The sequence below is a fragment of the Pygocentrus nattereri genome, chromosome 6 (assembly GCF_015220715.1).
Source record: "Pygocentrus nattereri isolate fPygNat1 chromosome 6, fPygNat1.pri, whole genome shotgun sequence".
NCBI classification, from domain to species: Eukaryota; Metazoa; Chordata; class Actinopteri; order Characiformes; family Serrasalmidae; genus Pygocentrus; species Pygocentrus nattereri.
Window position 1 is genome coordinate 18410901 of NC_051216.1, and position 21886 is coordinate 18432786.

General features: G+C 38.2%; 2 protein-coding genes across 10 annotated transcripts in view; both read left to right on the plus strand.

Moving 5' to 3' along the window:
- Positions 1-257, plus strand: part of prkag3b (protein kinase, AMP-activated, gamma 3b non-catalytic subunit) — an 11984-nt gene extending 11727 nt beyond the window's left edge. For 5 of the 9 annotated variants that reach the window (XM_017691703.2, XM_017691705.2, XM_017691704.2 and 2 more), the window contains exon 12: positions 1-256. This exon is cut by the window's left edge and continues 977 nt beyond it. The gene's annotated coding sequence lies outside the window, so the exon portion shown is untranslated. The other 4 variants (XR_001857595.2, XM_017691698.2, XM_017691699.2 and 1 more) reach the window with 1 other exon arrangement.
- Positions 258-3496: 3239 nt separating this feature from the next.
- fer1l6 (fer-1 like family member 6) lies at positions 3497-21709 on the plus strand. The gene is made up of 42 exons (XM_017691707.2): positions 3497-3531; positions 3722-3804; positions 3985-4114; positions 4206-4260; positions 4399-4530; positions 4626-4688; positions 4778-4856; positions 4938-5094; positions 5591-5777; positions 6278-6470; positions 7144-7466; positions 8099-8207; positions 8306-8486; positions 8786-8906; positions 8993-9093; positions 10139-10229; positions 10356-10475; positions 10629-10781; positions 11262-11439; positions 11576-11700; positions 11960-12094; positions 12657-12806; positions 13803-13910; positions 14010-14171; positions 14261-14441; positions 14816-14940; positions 15394-15522; positions 15609-15654; positions 15757-15801; positions 16926-17002; positions 17120-17248; positions 17353-17484; positions 18119-18246; positions 18354-18524; positions 18641-18795; positions 18896-19038; positions 19347-19435; positions 19524-19622; positions 19763-20004; positions 20928-21085; positions 21231-21331; positions 21529-21709. The coding sequence occupies exons 1-42, from the start codon at positions 3497-3499 to the stop codon at positions 21707-21709; spliced, it is 5502 nt and encodes a 1833-aa protein (XP_017547196.2).
- The last annotated feature ends 177 nt before the right edge of the window (positions 21710-21886 follow it).

The window sequence follows — 21886 nt, forward strand, 5'->3', positions numbered from 1 at the left end:
TATGATATATACATAAAATGTACAGTGTATTTGTATAATTTCTTAAGAAAAATGCTTTTGTTGCATCAGCATTCATATCATCAAATCACAAAGACTTTACAGTAGAGTGGGAAACCTTTAATGAAAACCTTTAACCTAAAATATTAAAGTTAATGTAAAAAGATTTTATTCCAAGCTATTTTATTGGTTCGTTCATCATGAAATTTTCACATAATGTAAAAGCCATAATGTAAAGAGCTGAAATGATGTAAGAATGAATAAATAAATAAAGAAATAAAAATCGCAAGAAATGGCGATAATTCTTTTTGTTTGGGTTTTTCTTTTTTTTTTTTGGACAGCTACAATATGCGAATCATGGCCACCCTGTAATTTACTTGCATCATTTTAGTGTACAGTATTAGATTCCTGGCCTAAAAATTAAGTGTTTCATGACCACGCCTTTTTAACACATTGACCATTTTTGGTGGTAAGTTTGGACAGTGAGGCAGCAGTGCATGTTTATGTTTACTAAAGCTTTATGTTTCCTTTAACTTTATATTATTTCATTGAAAAGGAGGCAGTGAAGCTTGTGCCTATACTGTGAGCAGTTAACCTCTTTGACTTTTTGTTTACTATCTTGTTTGCACATTGATAATATTAATGCAGGTAATGGATTTAATCTATTTGGAAAGCATCCATATTTTTTAGGAAGATTAAATGTGATCATACATGGCATTGTTTAATACACTAAAATTTCAGCTTTTTTGATCCATATTGCTTTAAAGAAAACATTAAAACTAGCTTGAATTATTGCATCACATTATTATTTTTACACGAACACAACTGACAGTATTTTCAACATTATTAGACTCAAGTGGTGTAATATTTCAAATTTGGCAAAAGTCTGTCTGAACTCAGTTAACATGCGAAAACAATTGTCTAAACACATGGTTAGTGTAATATAACTTATATAAAAAGAAGACAACAAATTAATAAAGTGAACATTCTCACTTCCACAACAATACATACAGTTTGCTTTAAACTTTGCTAAATACCTGACTGTAATGTAACTTGATTTCTTGTGACTTCTTGTTTGAACTCTCCCTCTTTCTTTGCTGTGGCATTCTGGTACCACTGGTACTCGAACACCAGGTCATTCATGCTGCCCTCAGCCTTGGTGTACTCCGTTTCTGATGAATGTGGTTGGTATCTTCAGCCCGTGAGTTCTTGTTCTGTTCATTCAACATCTGCTTATCAATTTTTTTCATAGATATTCAGCTACAGAACACTGTCAGGTAACGTCTGCACTGAGGGTCACAAGCAGTCATCCTGTTCTTTGCATCAAACATTTACAGATAGTTCAGCCACTCAATGACTGGTCAGGACTTAAGGGGGCTTTATTGTGAATATTGGCCTTTTTCTGTAGCATGTAAGGAGTTAACACTGAAAAGATTTGTGCATGTCATTCTTTGGGTGAAAAAAACATGTATGTATGTATGTATGTATGTATGTATGTGTGTGTGTGTGTGTGTGTGTGTGTGTGTGTGTGTGTGTGTGTGTGTGTGTGTGTGTGTGTGAGAGAGAGATCTGTTGTGGTGCTGGCTGATCATGCACCACATGCGGATGAGAGAATCTGTGAGGGTAGCTCTCTAACTCAAATACATCTTTATTCAATGCCTTCAGCAGACTGGCCTGGACGGTGTTCCCAAGAGACTTCAGGATGAATGCAATTCCTCCTGAGAGCTTCCACTGTAACAAGAGTCCACACGCTGCATGCATAATAGCAAGAAAGACAGCGAAGGGGCTGTAATCATGGAGGCGCCAGAACCGTTGAATATATATGCGTCATTTATGATATATACACTCACTGGACAGAATATGCACCGCTGTTGCTCTCACTAGATGTCAGTGATGGATGTTCAGGTTTATGTGAACCCTATTGCTGATCCCCTTAAAGGCCTGCACTATAACAAGAATACACCAGCTCTACGAACAAGAGTTCAGCTTGAGTGTGATAGGCTGATTTAAACTAGGCACTGTCATTTCCATTTATTCTGCTTTCAGTGGTTTTAGAAAACAGACAGATTTTTTGGAAGAAAGATGAAGGATGGATGAAGAATGAAAGTTTACTGTAAATCTGCTGTAAGGGATTATTTTCTTATGCCACACTAGCATCTTACAATGTCGGACTGAAAGAAAAAAAAAAAACTTTTTACTAAGAAGTTGCCTTTTTGCAGTCATGTTCTATGTATAAGATTCATATTCAAACCAGTTGATATGTCCAGAAATTCTGCTTTAACCCAGCCCAGTCTGTGACATATATCAAGTGAATTATATATTGCTTATACAAATAGTGTGTGCTAAAACCTGCATTTAAACTATGTGCTTTTACTCAGCCACAATAAAACAGTCTGTACGAACAAAGTTCATAATATCAGGTGCTCTGATCTGCATATTTACCAGGGGTGTATTTGTTCACCTACCAGTTCCACACATCCTGGTCTCACTCAACAAATAGTGTCCCTATCTAAGCAGGGTTAGATGACTTATAATGTACTATATTTACTCCTTACTGTTACAGTCACTATATCGTTGTTATCAGACATAATCAAACGGATATTTGCCTCAGTGGTTTATAATTTGTTATTGTTAAAAGTCATTGATTGCATACTGTTGTGTTCTGTCAATGTTTAGTTGTAGTTAGATCTTTTTTGATCTTATTTATAGACATCAGTCCTAGATGCTTCTATGAGTAGAGTAAACAGAACAGAGGCCATGGTTACTGTGTCCAGTGCCATATGTCAAGTACTTTTATGACCTCAACAATAAAAACACAGTTTCTTTTACAAAAGAAAAAAAGGTTAATAACTGACATTTCTGCTAATATTTTATATATATATATATATATATATATATATATATATATATATATATGTATATATATATATATATATATATATATATATATATATATATATATATATATATATATATATATAATATTAGCAGAAATGTCAGTTAGGATCCTATATATATATATATATATATATATATATATATATATATATATATAGGATTTAAAATAACTATCATGGTGTAATGCTTTTTATTTCTTTCTTTATTTTTTCTTTAGGTAGTTGGATCACCCGTGTTTTTCACTGATTGAACTAGACTTTCTCTACAAAAATAAACAAATTCTTGGTAGATAGTTTTGTCTTTTCTAATGGTCATACTGCTGCTGCATCATGTTGCAGGTGGTTCGCTTCAGTGTCCACAAATATGCAGTTGTCTCTCAACACCGCCCTTGTTTATCCTTTTGCCACAGAAAGTCAAATAGACGTGAGAGGGAGGGTGTATTAATTCCGCTGCACTGTCTGTATTGAGGAGGTGTCAAGCAATGCATTCATTAATTCGCTTGGAAAGCCATTGTATAGGCATCTTTCATATTCCCTGTGGGCTGATGGACTTTAATAGCCAGCTTTCACTTGTATTTTGATATTTGTTGCGAAAGGAAAGGATGGATCAAGAGAAAGATGGCTCACCACTGCAAAGGTAAGTATTATTATATGATTAATGAAATACAGAAATTAGATTTCACTTCCACATTGTAAAGTAGATCTAGTTGTTGATTTGATGTGCAGATCCCACATGTTCCTCATGAGATTCTGTATGTGAGAGAGAGAGAAAAAAAGGGAAATACATTTGTATATTACATAGACCAAAATGTATTCATGTTTTTCAGCAAAAATGTATTTGGAATAAAAATGAAGAAGAGGAAAAAGAAAGCTGGCAAAGGTCTAGTCTTTGCAAACAAAGGTGCTCAAGGTACAGCCTTCAAAGCAAACACAAGCTCATGTAAAGATGCTGAGCCCTTAATGGGGTTTAACACCATGTAATTGTTGATGGCTGACAGACTGCAAACTGATCCAGGATTTCAGATATAAGATGACTGCTGTAACTGTACTTGTAGATTAACATGGCTTTTATTAAACATAATCCCTCTAGATGAATCTGAAGTTGAAGCTACTCCTGATGAGACGCCAGTTTTAGACCATGAAAACCTTGAACGTGGCAGTGAAGCTGGCCCCTCTGTACCTCTCTGCCTCCACTTTAGACAAGTGACTAATACGAAGAGGTAGCAAACTCTCCCTTATTTACCCAATTCAGTACTAGTACTTTTTCACATATGTATTAACATGATTGTTGCCTTTTGAATTGTTCTACAGAGCCAAGCCTGCAGCCAAGATTTTGGAAAGTGAGAGCAGGCCACAGGCTTTCCAGGTAGAGGCGACATTACAGTTTATATTGAGACAGGAGTGTCTCATTACACTATAGAATATTTCATTTTAGTGTTTGATTATGGTGATGGAGTGCAGAGTTGATAAAGAAATGACTGTCTTTGTGACAAAATCTCCAAAGATCTCCATCAATATCACAGAAGCCAGACAGCTGGTGGGCGAGAACATTGATCCCAGTGTGGTGATTGAAATCGGAGATGAAAAGAAACAAACTTCAGTCAAAGAGGGAACAAATGCACCATTTTATAATGAGGTGGCTTGCCTTTGCTTCATAGCTTCACCATTGGATATTTTTAGTGGATTTGGGTCATATACTATGTAACTAAATTGCTGTTTACTTCCCAACAGTACTTTGTGTTTGACTTCTTTGCCCACCAAGAAATCTTTTTTGACAAAGTCATTAAACTAACAGTAAGTATTTAATTACAGTTTATCAAGTTTTTCCTAAGCCTGTGCCACCCACATTTAATTTCTGTGTGCTGACATGATCTTTTCCATAGGTGATGCATTCAAAGATCATGAAAAGCTACTGTATTGGGACATTCAAGATTGATGTTGGAACTGTCTACAACCAGCCTGGTAATATCTCTCCTTTTTAAATGAAAGAGTTCTTCAGTCTTATTATTCTCAAAATCTAAAGTCCCTTTTTTTCTGTACCAGGTCATCAATTTGTCAATAAGTGGGCAGCACTTATTGATCCTACAGATATCAGCACAGGGGTCAGAGGTCACCTGAAGTGTGACATCTGCGTGACAGGGAAAGGGGATTTGTCCTCCCGTTCTCAGAAGTTTAGTGATGCTGAAGAGCAGATAGAGAAGTAATTGCTCATTTTATTTATTATTTTCTGTTTATACAGGGCAAAATAGGGAATGGGCTTAACACTATATGTATATTGTACTCCTATATGTGCTCATGCAGGGTTCCTTTTAGTATACTCTCAAAGAAGCAAATCGCAGTTGTTGGAGCAAAACCTTGTATCTCCAGAATGGTAACTTTAAAGGAGAAGGAAAAACATACTTTACTTTTAATGTGAGTCAATGGAATCAGACTTTTTTTCCTAAGTAATTTTGTTCCATTTGTTTTGGTCCATTCATCATAAAATGTACATCCAATGTAAAGGACAACAGGCATTTTAAAATGGTCAAAAACTGGAAAACGACAAAAATGGAGATATGAGGTTTTATTCCGACAGCAGTGATATGTCTTCCGTTTGAGATGGTTTATGATTAGCCGCCTTGCCTCACTGGAATACCCTACTGCTTATATTACTCAGACACTGACCTTCTCCAATGACCACTGCTGTTTTGATCCAGGAACCCACTGCTGCCTGAAGGTTTCCCGTCTATGCGCCCATGGGCTACCTATTATGTGAAAGTGTACAAAGCAGAGGGTCTTCCCAGAATGAACTCGAGCATCATGGCCAATGTAACCAAAGCCTTTGTTAGTGACAACACAGCCCTCATAGATCCGTATGTGGTGGTATCGTTCTTTGGCCAAGTGGTGAGTCTATTTAGCAAGTAGCATTTACTGTTGAGCAGTACTGAATAAACTCAACTGTCCAGTGACCACTGGAGGGTGGAGTAGTTTAAACCCACAGTCAACTAAAAATATTGTTTCATCACTGAAAAAATGACTCAAAGAGATGTAAAAGTACCTTTAAAAAAAAGAAGGTTCCTCTTTTTTTGATGGACTAAAAATATGCTCAAGCAAAGTCAGAGGTGTGACTGAACAGACACTGTTATGAGTGTAGCGTTATGACATTAACCACAAAAAGGAGCTAGTAACTAAGTATTTAGCACTAATTTGTAACCTCACAAATATACTTGAGTGGAAATCGATGTAATACTTTGATTTGAAAAGTACTCAAGAAAGAATAAGTCCATCATAATTGTACTTGAGTTCATGTAACTGAGCAAATGTATCTACTTCTGGTAAGCTTTAACAGAGATGTTTATAACAGACTATTCAACTTCCTTGTTTGACTCTTTTGCTTTTAACAGGCACGGACATCCACACAGAAGAGTACAGCGGACCCTGAGTGGAATGAGCAGGTGGTGTTTAAGGAGATGTTTCCTCCTTTGTGCCAGAGACTGAAGATCCAGGTACTGGACGAAGGTAGCATGAATGATGTGGCCATTGGGACTCACTACATCGATCTTCGCAGAATCTCTAATGACCAAGATGGAGATAAGGGTACAGATCAGTTGCTCAAAGTTTTTAAGAAAGAAAGAAATGTAGAATTTTCACAACACATGAAATATTACGTGTTTCTCATATGTTATTGTAAAATTATTTAATTTCAGACATCTTGGGCACCTGGGAAAATCTATTTAAAAAGCCATTTATCTGGACAGTAAGCTTTCGTTGCTCAGAAAAATGCTAATTTTGGAATAAAAATCAATTTTTTATATTTTATGCATAATCTATTAATATAAAACCAGTTGGTTCTATGATCTTGTCAGTATCTTCGTTTAACAAACCTTTTTATTTCCAAATTGTGGAAGCCTAGTATTATTTGTGTCTACCATCCAGTACCTGCTTTGGTCCTCAGTCCTTTATTAAAGTAAATCAGATGTGCTGCTGATGGAATTTAACAAATCCATGTGATTCCTGAGGGAATTAAAGAGAAATCTGGAACCAAACCTGTTGTTGTGTATTTCATTTAATGCTATATTGTGTTCTTACAAGAAAATAAATACTATAGTTATTGTCCAGATGAATAGTTTTAAGCAATTTGCTTAGGTGCCTAAGACTGTTGCATAGTACTGTATAATTTTTTCACTATGCTAAATTTGACCAGATGCATCTTTACTGGCATTTAAGGCTGCTTAAGCTGCATTTTTCATCATTTCTCTTTCCTACCTAGGTTTCCTCCCCACATTTGGGCCGTCATGGATTAACATCTATGGTTCACCTCGTAACTCCATGCTAGTGGATGACAGCCAAGATATGAACGAGGGAATAGGTGAAGGAGTGTCCTACAGAGGAAGGCTGTACATCCAGCTGGCTGTAGAGATCCTAACAGGAGGAGTTGAGTCTAAGTCTGTGTTCTCCCTGAAGATGCCTTTGAAAGATGTGAAGGGAGGGAAAACTGCTGGTAAAGACCCTAAAATTGGGACAGGAGGAGCGGTTGGAGGAGAGGAGGAGAAAATGGGGGTCATGGTGCTACCTGTGGACCCCCCACAAATGGTAAAGAACTTATACTTTCAGTATAAAAATGTAACTTGAAAATGTAGCAACAAAAAAGGGTTATTCTACTGTTATGATTTGCATTTATGGCATTTGGCTGACGCTCTTATCCAGAGCGACTTACAATTTGATCATTTTACACAAGTAGGCGAAGGGAGTGTTAAGAATCTTGCCCAAGGACTCTTATTGGTATAGTGTAGGGTTCTTACCCATGTGGGGGATTGAACCCTAGTCTACAGCGTAGAAGGCAGAGGTGTTAACCACTACACTACACCAACCACCCTATGATGTCAGGCTTGTAACAATAGCAGAACCCTTGTTGGTGCTATATAGCAGTGGTTCCCAACTTTGGTTTTGGAGCACCCTTGCCCCACACATGGTGTTAGTGTTAGTGTTTGCCCTGCTGCCAACACACTTGATACATCTAATCTGTTAATTAACAAACCCTACCTGAGTTGAATTGGGTCTGTTTTGGCCATAAAACATATACATGTGCAGGAACCACTGCTTTATCAAACCATATACAACACGTTCTCTATTGATCTAAAGAACCACTACACCATGCAAAGAACCATTAAGAATGGAAATGGTTCTAAATAGAAGCATTTATTTTAAATGTTTTGTTTGACAAGGTCAGCAATGAAGACAAGGAAAGCTTTCTGCTCTTTGGTGCTTTATTTGAGGCTACTTTGATTGACAGGAGGATTGGAGACAAACCCATCAGCTTTGAGTTCACTATTGGTACATCTGGTTAAATTTATATATAATTCATTGAACATATGGTTCTCTAGTCTCTTGTTGTACTGAATTTATACTTGCTTTGTATTTTGATTCTTCAGGAAACTTTGGTAACTTGATAGATGGTGTTGCTACACCAGCTTCTAAGAAAAAGGCAGAGAAGGGATATGATCATTCAAGTCAAGAAGGAGCCATGACAGTCCCTCTTCTGGAAGCTCAGTCATCAGCGTCCTGCAAGTCCACCACACGGCCAGAGAAGCCTCTTCTTGGAGACGGAAACAGGTAGGCTCACTTGTGTACTCTTATGCCAATATCTAGCACGCCAATATCAGTCATGGTTGGTATAGTGTAGTGGGTAACACCTCTGCTTTCTATGCTGTAGACTGTTGTTCAATCCCCACCTGGGTGAACACCCTACACTATACCAATAAGAGTCCTTGGGCAAGACTCCTAACACTACCTTTGCCTTCCTGTGTAAAATGATCAAATTGTAAGTCACTCTTAAGAGTGCCTGCCAAATGCCATAAATGTAAATATATTTTAAAGGGTTTATGTGCAGTGTTATTATCTCATGTGTGCAGGATGTACTATTATTTACCCATTTCAACACGGAGGCCCTGTATCCATGTGCGGAGCAGCTGGGAGGACCGAACATACCGCCTTCATCATTCTAACATGCTGGATAGAATAGCACTCATGTTCGTAAGTTAACACACATCTGTTGGCAGTTTGCATCATGTGAGCAACTAAGAGCTTACATGATTATAATAATGTTATGTCTGATCCAGGAAGAAGGAGTGGCCAAGGTGGCACAGATGGACAAGGTGAAGCAGCCAGGAGTGGAGCCTCTGATGCATGCTGTATTGCACGAATTTTGCAAAGATGCCAGGTACAGAGCAGCTGAGGTCTTATAGGCATCATCTTAAAGTGCCCATATCATGGAAAACTGAATGTTTCTCACTTTTTAAAATAAAATATTTAAATGTCATATATCCACCCATTCAGCCTACAGCAAGTTAGCCTCACCCATTCATTTATGAGGAGTGTTTCAGCTTAGAATGTTTTTGAATAAGGGCAGCCAATCAGAACAGGGGGCGTTTACATATATCTGTCTTAAAAGCACATTAACAGTAACAGTCAGTGGGATGAAGGAAAGTTGGAAAAATTAAATTGTTTTTGGTTCATGAGCCTAAACATCACTTGTGGACCTTAAGCGATAAATATAAAATGCAAAACAGCTCTCTAAATCACATTTGGTTATTATATGATTTATAGTGATAGTGATAGCAAATAGTATATATGTAAAACAGGAGTAACAGCAATCATGAAGCTTGATTTTTTTTTTTTTTCTGTTTTTAGAAACAACAATATGTCATGAAGTGTCAGAAACTACATAATGATTTAGCCATGCTAATGCTTTAGCAGGGCTAATTCATGGGGCATACCATTGTTTGTAGGTTTCAACATTTCTGTGAAATTGCATGATTTGTTGATTTTATAAATAAGTTGACACATCCTCTACAGAGAACACGCCAAGGTTTTTCTATAATTTAGCAAATTTTAGTGCACCATTTGTATTTACTTGTCGAGTTTAACATATTGTATAAATAAAACATGCCATATATATATGTGTGTGTGTATAAAATGTGCCATAACTTTTGTATACATGTTGTATTTTTACATTATATTCACTTAAGCAAGTGAACTTAATATGTGGAGAAGTGTGTTCTCTGTTCAGAAAGAAACTTAATTTGACCCTGGGTGCCCAAACTTTTACACTCAACAGACAGTACTTTATAGCTCCAAAAAAAAAATTTTTACATTTTTTTTTGGAGATGACTAAATACACATGGGGTAATTGGGGTATTGTGTACATTACTGCTTATGTAAAACATTCCTCGTTTTTATATTGCAATTTTGCAAACTATCTCTAGGGAGTTTATTGCTTTCGCTGAAAAGAAGGTCAAAGGAGCCCACCTGACCATGCTGGATAAGAAGCGACTTACCCTGTGCAAACAGCAGCTGGTGAGGGGAAGGCAGTGCCACATATCAGCCTAAGCCTTTCTGTTACTCTTTGAGAAGTGCAGCTGGTGCCTGGTCGTGATGCTTTTTCAGGTCTTCTTTGTTTCTTTATTGCTCTCCTTTCTTCAGGAAAGTGTGGTAGAGGTGGCAGAGAGCATCACTGAGCCCAAAAGAAAAGCACTGACCATCAAAGAGATGCTGACAGAGTCACGGAAGCTCACTCAAACAATCCGGTTTCTGGTGGAAGAGGTCATTACACAGCTTTTTATGAGCACTCTTGTGCGCAGCTTTGTCTTTGTGTGTGTGCATGTGCATGAACACTAAGTACAGTATTACAGTACGCATCTAAGTGTCTTTAACACTCTTAAAAATACCATCCTCTGTTTTTCATCCTGGCCTCAGCCCCAGCATACACTGCCAGATGTATTTGTGTGGTTGCTTAGTAATAATAAACGAGTGGCATATTCCCGCCTTCCTGCTCGCAACCTGCTGTACTCAGAGAATCTTGTGGAGAGAGGTAGAGACTGTGGCAAGATCAGCACCCTGTTCCTTAAGGTACTGGTCATCCGAATCAATATATATACACACTCTACTAAAAGTTTGGTGACACCCAGCTTAAAAATGTTTTCACCGCAGTTAAGCGTGTTTTCTGTGTCAGTTTAAAAGTACTTATCATATTCAATAGAAAACTTTAAAAGCTGAAAGGAACACAGCACTGCTTTGGCAATAATAGCCCATGGATTTTATCTCTATTGTTGTGAAATCCTTTGAGTGTTTAAACCACCTTTTTGGCCAGAAATATACTCAAAGTATTAGTGAACAGCTGTTTTATGTTATGACTAAAATCTTTGCGGTTATTTTTAGTAAACAGTGACAATCAAACACAGTAAGAAGGCAAGGTGTCCTCAAACTTTTGACAGACTTTGTAACCTGCTATTCCTTTCCTCAGTGAGTGTACAGCAGACAGATGTTTTAGGATGTTCAGTTCTCTTTTCCAGCATTTCCAAAGTTTAACAATATCTTTTTCTTTCTTAGTCTCCTGGGAAGCATGGAGCAACCTGGGCAGTGCAGGCTAAAGTGGATGTATATCTATGGCTAGGCAAGTGCAAAGACACCTCCCATATGCTGAAGAATCTCCCAGAAGGCTTCGAACTGCAGGGGGAATCATTAGAAGAGAGCAGCAGCACTCCTCCTGAGAGCTTACTGTACAAAGGTACCATCCTGCAGGTGTAACAGAGTCACAAGTAATTTGAATGGAATTAAGCAGATATGGGGCATTTTTGGTAGAGCCCTCTGGTGGTTGTAAGATGCTAATGCAGATCATAATTGATCTCTCTTCTTGTCTCCAGAGCACCATGAGTTTCAGCTGAGGGCTCACATGTACCAGGCACGGGGGCTCATCGCAGCAGACAACACGGGCCTCTCAGACCCCTTCGCAAGGGTCTCATTCTTGTCCAATACCCAGCTGACTGCAGTAAGCATCTGCATTCTAATGGGATTCTCACTGACAGATATGTATAGCTGAACATGTACATAGTGTTAGGGTTTTGTTGTATCTGCACAGTAATTGTGTAACTGAAATCAGCCACTGTTTTCTTAATCTTGTCCTTTCACTCCAAAATATGTTAAACACTGAGCAGTGAGAGAGAGAGTGGAGCTCACACAGAGTGGAGGTTATATTTAAATGGCTAAGGTTCCTAAATGTATTCAACTTCTTTTCCATCATTAACCAGATCATTAACCAGACTCTTACACCAACCTGGAACCAAATGCTGATAATGGACAGACTGGCTCTGCATGGCATGCTCAGTGAACTGCAGCAAGAACCACCTCTCATTACTATTGAAGTCTACGATGATGATGCTCTGGTGAAGAAAAAAAACACTGTTCACAAATTACATCTTTTTAAGAAGATTTTTAATTCGCTGGATAAGCAGGTAGTGGATTATTGAGTAGGTTAAGCTCAGGATAAATACCGTCTCTCTACTGTCCAACTTCCGTAAATAAGGACAAGTAAGGGCCTATATAAGTAAAGGGCCTATATCATTTAAAAGCAGTTTTCCTTGCTTGTACTTGTAGTATATAAACATAGTTACAAAACATCATTCACTCAATGCTAGTTTTGAAATCACTGCTTTTTATGAAGTCACAAAAAAAAACACATTTACTTATAGATCTGCCTGCAGGTGTAAATATAGTTAAATTAAAAATTATATTTCAAATGAGTGTTTAAAGGGTTAAGTATAATATGCAGTATCATTTTTAATTTAACTATATATCTAGTGCTCTTCCAAATGAAGAGTGCAGCATTATATCACACGTCATGAAATTTGAGGATTGTAAACCATTTCTACTTCCATACATGCATCACTTTTAAATGTTGAGTTCTTTATAGTGAAAATCCTTTAATAGCTGTTCTCTAATTCACAGGGTAAGCCAGAGTATCTGGGTTCCACTGTAGCCATCCCAGAGGTCAAACTCGCTGAGGAGCCATATACACCCCCTCTTTTGCAGTACAGTCCCCTCTTCTGTGGCAGCTTGTCAGGTGGGGATATACTTGGAGCTTTTGAGCTCATTGAGGTAAGGATTAGAACATATAAGTGTTCTACTGTACTTTGTCAGTTGGATACAAAAATGCACTCACTATTTGACCAAACATATGATCAGATTATTTAATACTTATAACAAGGTGTGAAATACAGGAGGTCGTGGGAGAGGTCTGGGAACCCTTAATCAAGTCACCCGTGCCATGTGCACTGATGCACCCCCATACCATCATAGAGGCTGGTAGTGATAAAAAGCCTGGTGGTCCCTCACATCTTTGCAACCTCCATGATTTCCTAAAAGATTTCAAATTTGGCCCAGAGAAGGTGGAGGCATTTCTAGATCTTGTTTATATTTGGTTTCTTCTCTACATGGTAGAGTTTTAACTTGCATTTTTAGATGTAGTGATGAACTGCATCTAAAGTGATGGTTTTTGCAAGTGTTGCTTCAGTGATTTTGTTCAAGACAGAATTGTCTCTGTTTTCAGTGCAGTGCTGCCTGATGGCCCAAATATCATGGCCATCCAATACTGGTTTCCGGCCTAGTCTCTTGCATACATACAGAGATTTCTCCAGATTCTATGATATTATGTGGTGTATATAAAGAAATCACCCAATTCTTTGCAATTTGATGTTGAGAAAAGTTATTCTTGAATTGCTGAACTCTTTGCCTGCACAGTGGTGAAGCCCTCCTCATCTTTACTTCTAAAAGATTCAGCTTCTCTGAAATGTTTTTTAATTTAAATTTTTATTTTTTAACTCATTCATGTTACTGACCTGTTGCCAGTTAATTAGTTGTGAGATGTTCCACTGTTTTTTTTTTTTTTTTTTTTTTTTTAGCATTACACAAGTTTACAAGTCTTTTTGTTGCCCCATGCAAATCATTTGATATTTTTTTTCCTTTATGGGAAAAATGACCATTTGGCAGATCTGCAATATGTTTAAATATACACAGTAAACTGGCTTTTTCCATGTATTTGTTTGCACCTTGTCATATTTTGTTGCTGTTACTGAATCCTTGATAAACCCCTAGGTTTCAAAGACAAGAAAACACGCTCTACCTCCAATAGATGACCCAGAAGGCCAGATCTTCCATGTGCCTTCTTACATCCGACCTGTGCTCTGCAAGTACAGAATCGAGGTGAGTTTAAAATTGTTCAGGTTTATGTAAAAGCAGTCATAAAAATGAAGTTTACTTAATAGTAATATTCTGTAATGTGTAACTGTGTGTGGGATTTAGGTTCTGTTCTGGGGTCTGAGAGAGCTCAGGAAGGTGCAGCTTCTGTCTGTGGATCGGCCTCAAGTCTTCATAGAGTGTGCAGGAAAAGGAGTCAACTCCTCCATGATACAGAGCTACAAGAGCCACCCAAACTTCAGCATGCTAGTGGACTCCTTTGAAGTGGTAATGCTGACACCCTACAATGTTCTTATTTCCTTCCGTTCTCAAAATGTTTTGTGCATTCAGCATTATGGTGACCTTCCTCTGTGCAGGAGCTGCCTGAAGACGAATACCTCCATCCTCCACTCTCTATCACTGTGGTGGACTGGAGAGCATTTGGCAGGAGCACTCTCGTGGGCAGCCACGTTATAAATAACCTGGGCCTGTTCAAATACACCCCTCCATCCCTACCACCTTCAAGACCACAGCAACAGGAGCCAACCATCATAGAGCGTAATGGGGTTTTATTTTAGCCATGCAGTCTCATTGAATGTATCATAGCATGCACTGCCCATTAAAGGTTTGGAGACACCAAACTTTTCAAATGTTTTCTTAACATATTAAAGACGAGCCAGGTTTATTTGGAGGAAAACATAATTTCGCAAATACAGTAGGGTGCAAAAGTCGGAGACCCTTGCTTTATTTAATTTCCGGTCAAAACAGCCAAGTGCAAATCAGGAAACAAATGGAAAGAAAATTAAACAGAAACTTTAAAATGTCATAAGAAGATAAGGTGACCCAAGACCTTTAACTGGCAGTCTATACTTCCACATCACCATTTCTCATTATATCACTTCAACTGAAACTAAATTAACGTTAATTTATAGCTGCACCACTTCCTGGACCAGAAGTCACTGAAGCACAATCAACTGAGGACATTTACATCAACATAGAGCAGGAGGAGACACCCAAACCCCCTCATATGACTGAGCCATTGCCTCCAGAAAAGAAAGTGAGTTAATCCCCTAAATAACATTCTGTTAATTGTCATTTTATAGGCTATGTCATCAGACCTTCATATGTAGTATTCTTATCTGAATATGTACTTATTCTCACTTCTCTTTAGCTCCTCCATGGCTCTTTATTATTCATTATCCTGTTGTATTTATTGTATTTTTATATTCATTTTCCTTTAGTTAGAAACTTGGAGAAATAAAGTGGTTCTGATTCTAAATGCTCAGGGTCCACCGGCGGGCCCTGTTTCATTACACACTTCTATAATCTAAGAATAGCTCAGCCTGTATGCCTTGAATTCCCTGTAGGTACTGAAAAATAAGCCTTAGTATATAATAAGCACAAAACTGGGATTTTACAGGGTCAAAAGAGACAACACACAAACATACAGGCTCAATGTTTCACATATTCAGGGCTCCTGTTTATGTGCAGCTTTGGCTTTTTCTCACAGGACAGAGAGTCTAGAAAGAGCAAGCGAAGGTCTACAAAAAGGAAGAAACGCACTGCTGCTGACGAGTCTGCTGACTGTGTCATTGACTGGTGGTCTAAGTACTACGCTTCAGTGGAGAAGATCCAAATGGTCAGAATAACCCTTCTCACCAGTACAATCATAAATGTGTTGTATTTATTATTTGCTGGTCTCACAGGTGACATTTTCATCCATAGTCAAAACAAAGGGAGATCTGCCCATTTCCAAACCTCTATGAAGCTGGTAAGAAATTTGAATTCACCTCTCAGTTTATTTAACCATTAGCTCAGCTGGATGTGTACAAGTTTCATTCATCGTCAAACATGTCTGTGTTGTGTATTACAGTACCTCCTCTTCAGAACTTGCTCTCAGAAGGATTAGCCAGTATGGGTAAGAATAGTTGAGAATATCCAGTCTGTTACATGTTCTCATTCCAGTTTTCTGTGGTGGTCAAAAGAACTGTGTGAAGACAGTAGTGTTTTCCCCAAAAAGGTTATTTTGAGATTTCTTCTATATATAAAACAATGAATGTCAATGACATTTTATCTGTTGTTTTCAGTGATACGGATTCAGCACATTTAGATGAATGTACAGTCTTTATCCACTTCAGAAACACCTACCGTGAACTTCCACTCACCGGCCACCATATAACTTCTAACTGCCTTATTGCAGGCACATTCACAGATACAGTTACAAAAGGTGTTACAAAACTGTGTCAACTTATGAGCAGTACAGTGTATAAGGGTATTATTTGTTATAGGGCTCTATGAGTGATTTAGGGCCTGTAAATACATTTCAAAGTTACCAGCAAGGGCAGAGTTCTATGAAGGGATTGTCAGTGTGGACTTGTCACAAATGCATGCATTACCACAACGCTATAAAGAATGTTTTCAGGAAAGTGTCACATTCGTAGTGCATTTAATTGGGCAGATGTACTGCTGTTTTAGGCTGCCTCTGCTTTGTTTCTGAAACAAAAGTGAGTGTCTGCAATATGTTTCAAATAAATAAAACTTAATTCACCCTCAGATTGCCCCTTTTCCCCCCAGATTGTCTGAGCTCAGGCTTGCCTTATAGTTTTTGCTATATGGGTAGACAACCAGCCGACCTTTTGTTCTGCATTTTATCCACCACACTCTATAGCATTCTTCATTGGTCAGTTTCTGACCACAGCACTGCTGCTGACCAGTTGTGCTGACATGGTACTAACAAGGCAATATTTTTGCAAACATCAGTATCACTGCAGATTGTGTGACCCCCCCCACCCAAAAATATCCAGTCTAAAGAAACAATGTGGTCAGAGAGTAACCACTGATGAAAGGCTAGAGGTTAACACAGACTGTACGTAGAGGTTTGTTGTCTCAAACTGTGCAGGCGTTGCTAATAAAGTGGCTAATGAGTGTATAGTACTGTGTTCTTCACCTGGCAAAAGAATTGTGAGAAGTGTTCTGGAGAATTTCACCATAACACCATAACATGAATATTGCATACATGTAATGGCGTTTTTTACTTTTAAGCTATAGGAATGAAAGAGAGGAAAAAGCAGATGAGCTTCAGGAGTGTGGGTGAACAGCCCAAATTAGCAACCTTAAAGGTAATATTCAAAGTACTGACGCTGCTGTTGCATCATCATTCAGAGCCTGTTCACAGCACCATGTAGTTTTGGAACCACTTGATTTAAAATGACCCGCACTTTTACTTCCCCTCACAGATATATGACAAAGAGCTTGAGGCTGAGTTTGGCCCTTTTGATGACTGGGTGAAAACCTTTGAACTGTATCGTGGCAAAGCAAATGAGGAAGATGGCTATAGTGTTGAGAGGTTTGTTGGAAATTTCAAGGTGAGTTGCATATTTGTTATTACACATGAGAAAAATAGTCCGTTTAGATGAAAAAGCAAATATATATACATTTCTGTTTAAATGTTTTAAATGTCTTTCCACAGGGCAGGTTCTGTCTGTATAAGCTGCCCGAAGGTGGTGAGGATAAGGGTTTGGATTCCTTGGAGTATAAGATAAACCAGGGGATTCCATCCAACGCTCCAGTGAATGTGCTTATTCGAGTTTACATCATTGCTGTAAGAATCCAACTAACTCATTCAGAAATGTATCCAACATTAGGTGCCTATAGAATATTTTTTAAATGTTTTGAATCCAATCTTGACATAAGGCATAAGAGATGGTTTTCATAGGACAGTCTACATACAGAACACACATACACATCTTCTAAGCCGCTTCTCCCTCTGGGTCACGGGGGGGGGGGGGGGGGGGGGTGGAGCCTATCCCAGCTGTCATCGGGTGAAAGGCAGGATAGACCCTGGACAGGTCGCCAGTCCATCGCAGACATACAGAACAGTCATACACAATACATACACAATATAACGTAAATAAAGTACAATATAATATTAAAGAAATGAAGCATTATGAAGCAGATATGAAGCAGATAGTACAAGTTTATATTTACGTCTTGGCACCCATAAATTGATTTTTTTAGTTCTGGAGTTGAGCAATTTCCTCATTCTGCTTGATAAAATTATTGAAGCTATACTGACTTTAGTCTGCAGGAATTCATTTTACTATGACATTCTTTACTGTTACCACATACTAGAAGATGCAGTATATTTTCCTCCAAACACTGTAAATAATCAAAGATTGAACTGTGGATTGTGTGACATGCTGCTTTAAATGCAATAATATTTAAAAATATATTAGGCATCCAACCTCCATCCAGCTGATCCTGATGGCAAGGCAGATCCTTACATTGTGCTGAAACTTGGTAAAACTGTCATCAAGGACAGAGACAACTACATCCCCAAACAACTCAACCCAGTGTTTGGGAGGTAAGGATTTGACCACTTAATCAAAAAGCGAGAATGTCACATGTTCCACTGTGACAAAGTGCTGTTATTTACAAAGACCTGTGGAGTGATAGATTTCTTTCTGTCAGGTCCTTTGAAATTCAGGCCTCCTTCCCCAAGGAATCTTTACTGAGGATTCTCATCTATGACTACGATGTTGTTGGTGGTGATGATTTGATTGGTGAGACAAACATAGATTTGGAGAACCGCTTTTTCAGCAGACACCGTGCCACTTGTGGGCTGCCTGCTGAATATGCCATGTGAGAATACACCTAATTATTACATAACTCGTTATATAAAGAACTTCGATTTTGATTTTTTCTAACCAACTATGACAACTTGTACTTACATGCTTATTTTTTTCTTTTATTGCTAGTGATGGATACAATGCATGGAGAGACTGTATTAAGCCAACTGAGCTGCTGATTAAGCTCTGCAAGGAAAACAGACTTGATAACCCCCGTTTCACTCCTGGGAGAATCAGCATTGGAGAAAAAGTCTACACTGGCAAAACCGTTTTTGTTGATGAGGGTAACAGTAATTCCATTGGGGAAAAAAGGATTCCTGAAGATGAATATTCTCATAGTGTGACTTGCAAGTGTTGTGCTGAGAGAATGCTTTCATGTTTCAGATCAGATAGTGGAGTCTTATGAACATCTGGCTCTGAAGGTACTGCACAGGTGGGAGGAAATGCCAGATGTGGGCTGCAAACTGGTGCCAGAACACATTGAGACCCGAACTCTCTACCTACAGGACAAGCCTGGCATGGACCAGGTAATGCTTATCTGTATTAAGCTGATTTATAGCTCACCTATTAGTTTAGTGCAGTATGATTGTTGATGGAGTATGTTAACAATTACATTTAGTTACTAATGGATTCTCCTTCATTGGCAACACTGTTTTTCAAATGTCACAAGTTGTGTCTGCTGTTAACTATTATGATTTGAAATTATGATGACACCAAAGGGTTCACAGACTTTTTCTTTACACCTGTAGGTCAGTGATCGTCTTACAGGCCATAAGTTAATTAATAATACTGACATTAAGATTGTTTTTTTTTTCTATTTTTGTCTGTTCTCTAGGGCCAGGTGCAGATGTGGGTAGACATGTTTCCTATGGACATGCCTCATCCTGGACCTCCTGTGGATATTTCTCCTCGCAAACCCAAAGGGTAATATTGGTTATTTACTAAAAAATTGCCCGTATCTTAAATAATATCTATATTGTGCAGTCTGGAGAGCAGTTTTTTATTTACCCAGGTATGAGCTGAGGATCATTATCTGGAACACAGAAGACATCATTTTGGAAGACACCAATTTCATAACAGGGCAACAGTCAAGTGACATCTATGTCAAAGGGTAATTGTATGCTGTATGTTTATCTAGTTTAAAAGACTAAATAGTTCCTTGTCTGTGTCACTCAGGAGAAAATAAACATATTAACGGATATGGCCTCGTATCTGAAAGAACACCTCACCGCTCCTTCTGTGTTGCCTCAGGTGGTTGAAGGGTCTTGAAGATGATGGCCAGGAAACAGATGTTCACTACAACTCTCTGACTGGTGAGGGCAACTTCAACTGGCGCTTTGTGTTCCCCTTCCACTACCTCCCTGCTGAGAAGCTGGTGGTGGTCAACAAGCGGGAGCACATCTTCTCCCTGGACAAGACGGAACAGAAGCTGCCTGCAGTCTTAGTTATGCAGGTGTGGGACTTTGAGAGACTGTCTTCTGATGACTTCCTGGGTAAGACATATACATTATGCTACTAGAGTCTTCATTTTAGGGTTATGTATAAAGTACGGTGCAGAAGTCAGAAACCACCCTTTCATTTATTTAATTTCAAGTAAGAACAGCTATTAAGTACAAAAATCAGACAACTTATATTTAAAAAGTTAATTATAACAAAACTTTCATTATTATTGTGACCACTTTTTGCCTTCATTATATAACCTTGTTTCCAAAAAAAGTTGTAATGTACAAAATGTAAATAAAAACAGAACATAGTGATGTGCAAATCTTTTAAACCCTATATTTAATTGAGAATGACACAAAGACAACATATCAAATGTTAAAACTGAGAAATTTCATCGTTTTTTGAAAAATGTATAATCATTTTGAGTTTGATGCCAACAACATGTGTCAAAAAAGTTGGGACTGGGTCATGTTTGCCCCTGTCCCACTGTGCTGTACTGACATGCACTGTGTTGCATCACCTCCTTTTAACAACACTTTGTAATTGTTTGGGAACCTGAGAAGACCAACTGTGAAATGTTTTTACAAATCCTGTGAAAAGGATTTACATTTTGCATAGCATCCCAACTTCTTTGGAAACAGGGTTGTAGCTTTCAGACTTCCTTTCAGTTTTTTAAAGAAATCTGCAGGGATCTCTAAAGTTCAGTCTTAAAAGTTGGTTACATTTTCTGCTTCTCATAACCCAAGTAAATCCTGTAATTTTGAGGTCTGGACTCTGGGGTAGCCAAACCATCATTCTGAATATAAAAATAAAAATCTGAGCAAAAACAATAGAGTTATACGCACTGCATGCTTGAACCCTAAAAAGTTAGTATCCTCTTCTCAGTAAAGGCTTCTTCAGTTTATAGTTGTGCATATGTGAGTAAATTTGTTTTTTTTTTTTTTCCCTCATGTCTGAATTTCTGTTTTTCCAGGCACAGTGGAGTTGGACCTGCATGGGTTTCCACGTGGTGCTAAAACAGCAAAAGACTGTAAGATGGAGATGCTGATAGACAGCAGTGAGAACATCTCCATCTTCCAACAGAAACGCGCAAAAGGCTGGTGGCCTTTTGTGAAAGCAGAGGAGCTCACGGTATATAACTCCTTGGTATATTCTGAAAGGGACTTTTCGAAACTTGCCTTTTGTGAAAGTTTCAGGTTAAGGAATTTAATGTGCCCCTGAAAATCATTATTACCACCACTACACATTACATTATTATTCATTTTAATGGATCTAGGGGAAAGTGGAGGCTGAGTTCCACTTGGTGACAGCTGAAGAAGCAGAGAAAAACCCAGTAGGTCGAGCACGCAAGGAGCCAGAACCTCTAGAAAAACCCAAGTAAGACTAATATTGTAGTTATTTCCATATTTGATGTGTTACTATTTACATCATAAGCTTAAAAGGGTGGCGTAATGTCTATAGTAGTAGCGCTGAATGTTTTTCCAGGGTTTCAGTGCTTTTAATTGCATGTTTTTAGTAGTCTACTTTTTTTTAAAAATCAGTTTTTAAGTCATTAACATTTTGTTCTCTTCTAGTCGGCCTGATACCACATTCTCCTGGTTTGTGAATCCCTTTAAATGTTTCTTTCATCTGATCTGGAAGAACTATAAGAAGTACATCATAATTGCCCTGGTGCTGCTGATCGTGGCTCTGTTTCTTGCCTTGCTCTTCTACACACTTCCAGGGGCTATCAGCAATAAGATTATTAGTGGATGATCAATCTACATAAAAGAGGAGTTGGGCTACCAATAGAATTGATGTGATGCATGCACTGTATGGGACTATTCTTTACATTAAAAGTCTTATTTAGAAAGTAACATATTAACAAACCACTGAAATGGAGGCCTGTATATACTAGAATCTAAAGATAGTAGGAGATTAATGATTGGTAAG

What these genes read in the sequence shown, in the direction of transcription:
- fer1l6 (XM_017691707.2), top strand. Translation starts at nt 3,497, where the DNA reads ATGGATCAAGAGAAAGATGGCTCACCACTGCAAAG. An exon ending in ATAGAATAGCACTCATGTTC is followed by an intron (nt 8,907 to 8,992) that starts GTAAGTTAACAC and finishes TGTCTGATCCAG; the next exon opens with GAAGAAGGAGTGGCCAAGGT. An exon ending in AACCGTTTTTGTTGATGAGG is followed by an intron (nt 18,796 to 18,895) that starts GTAACAGTAATT and finishes TTCATGTTTCAG; the next exon opens with ATCAGATAGTGGAGTCTTAT.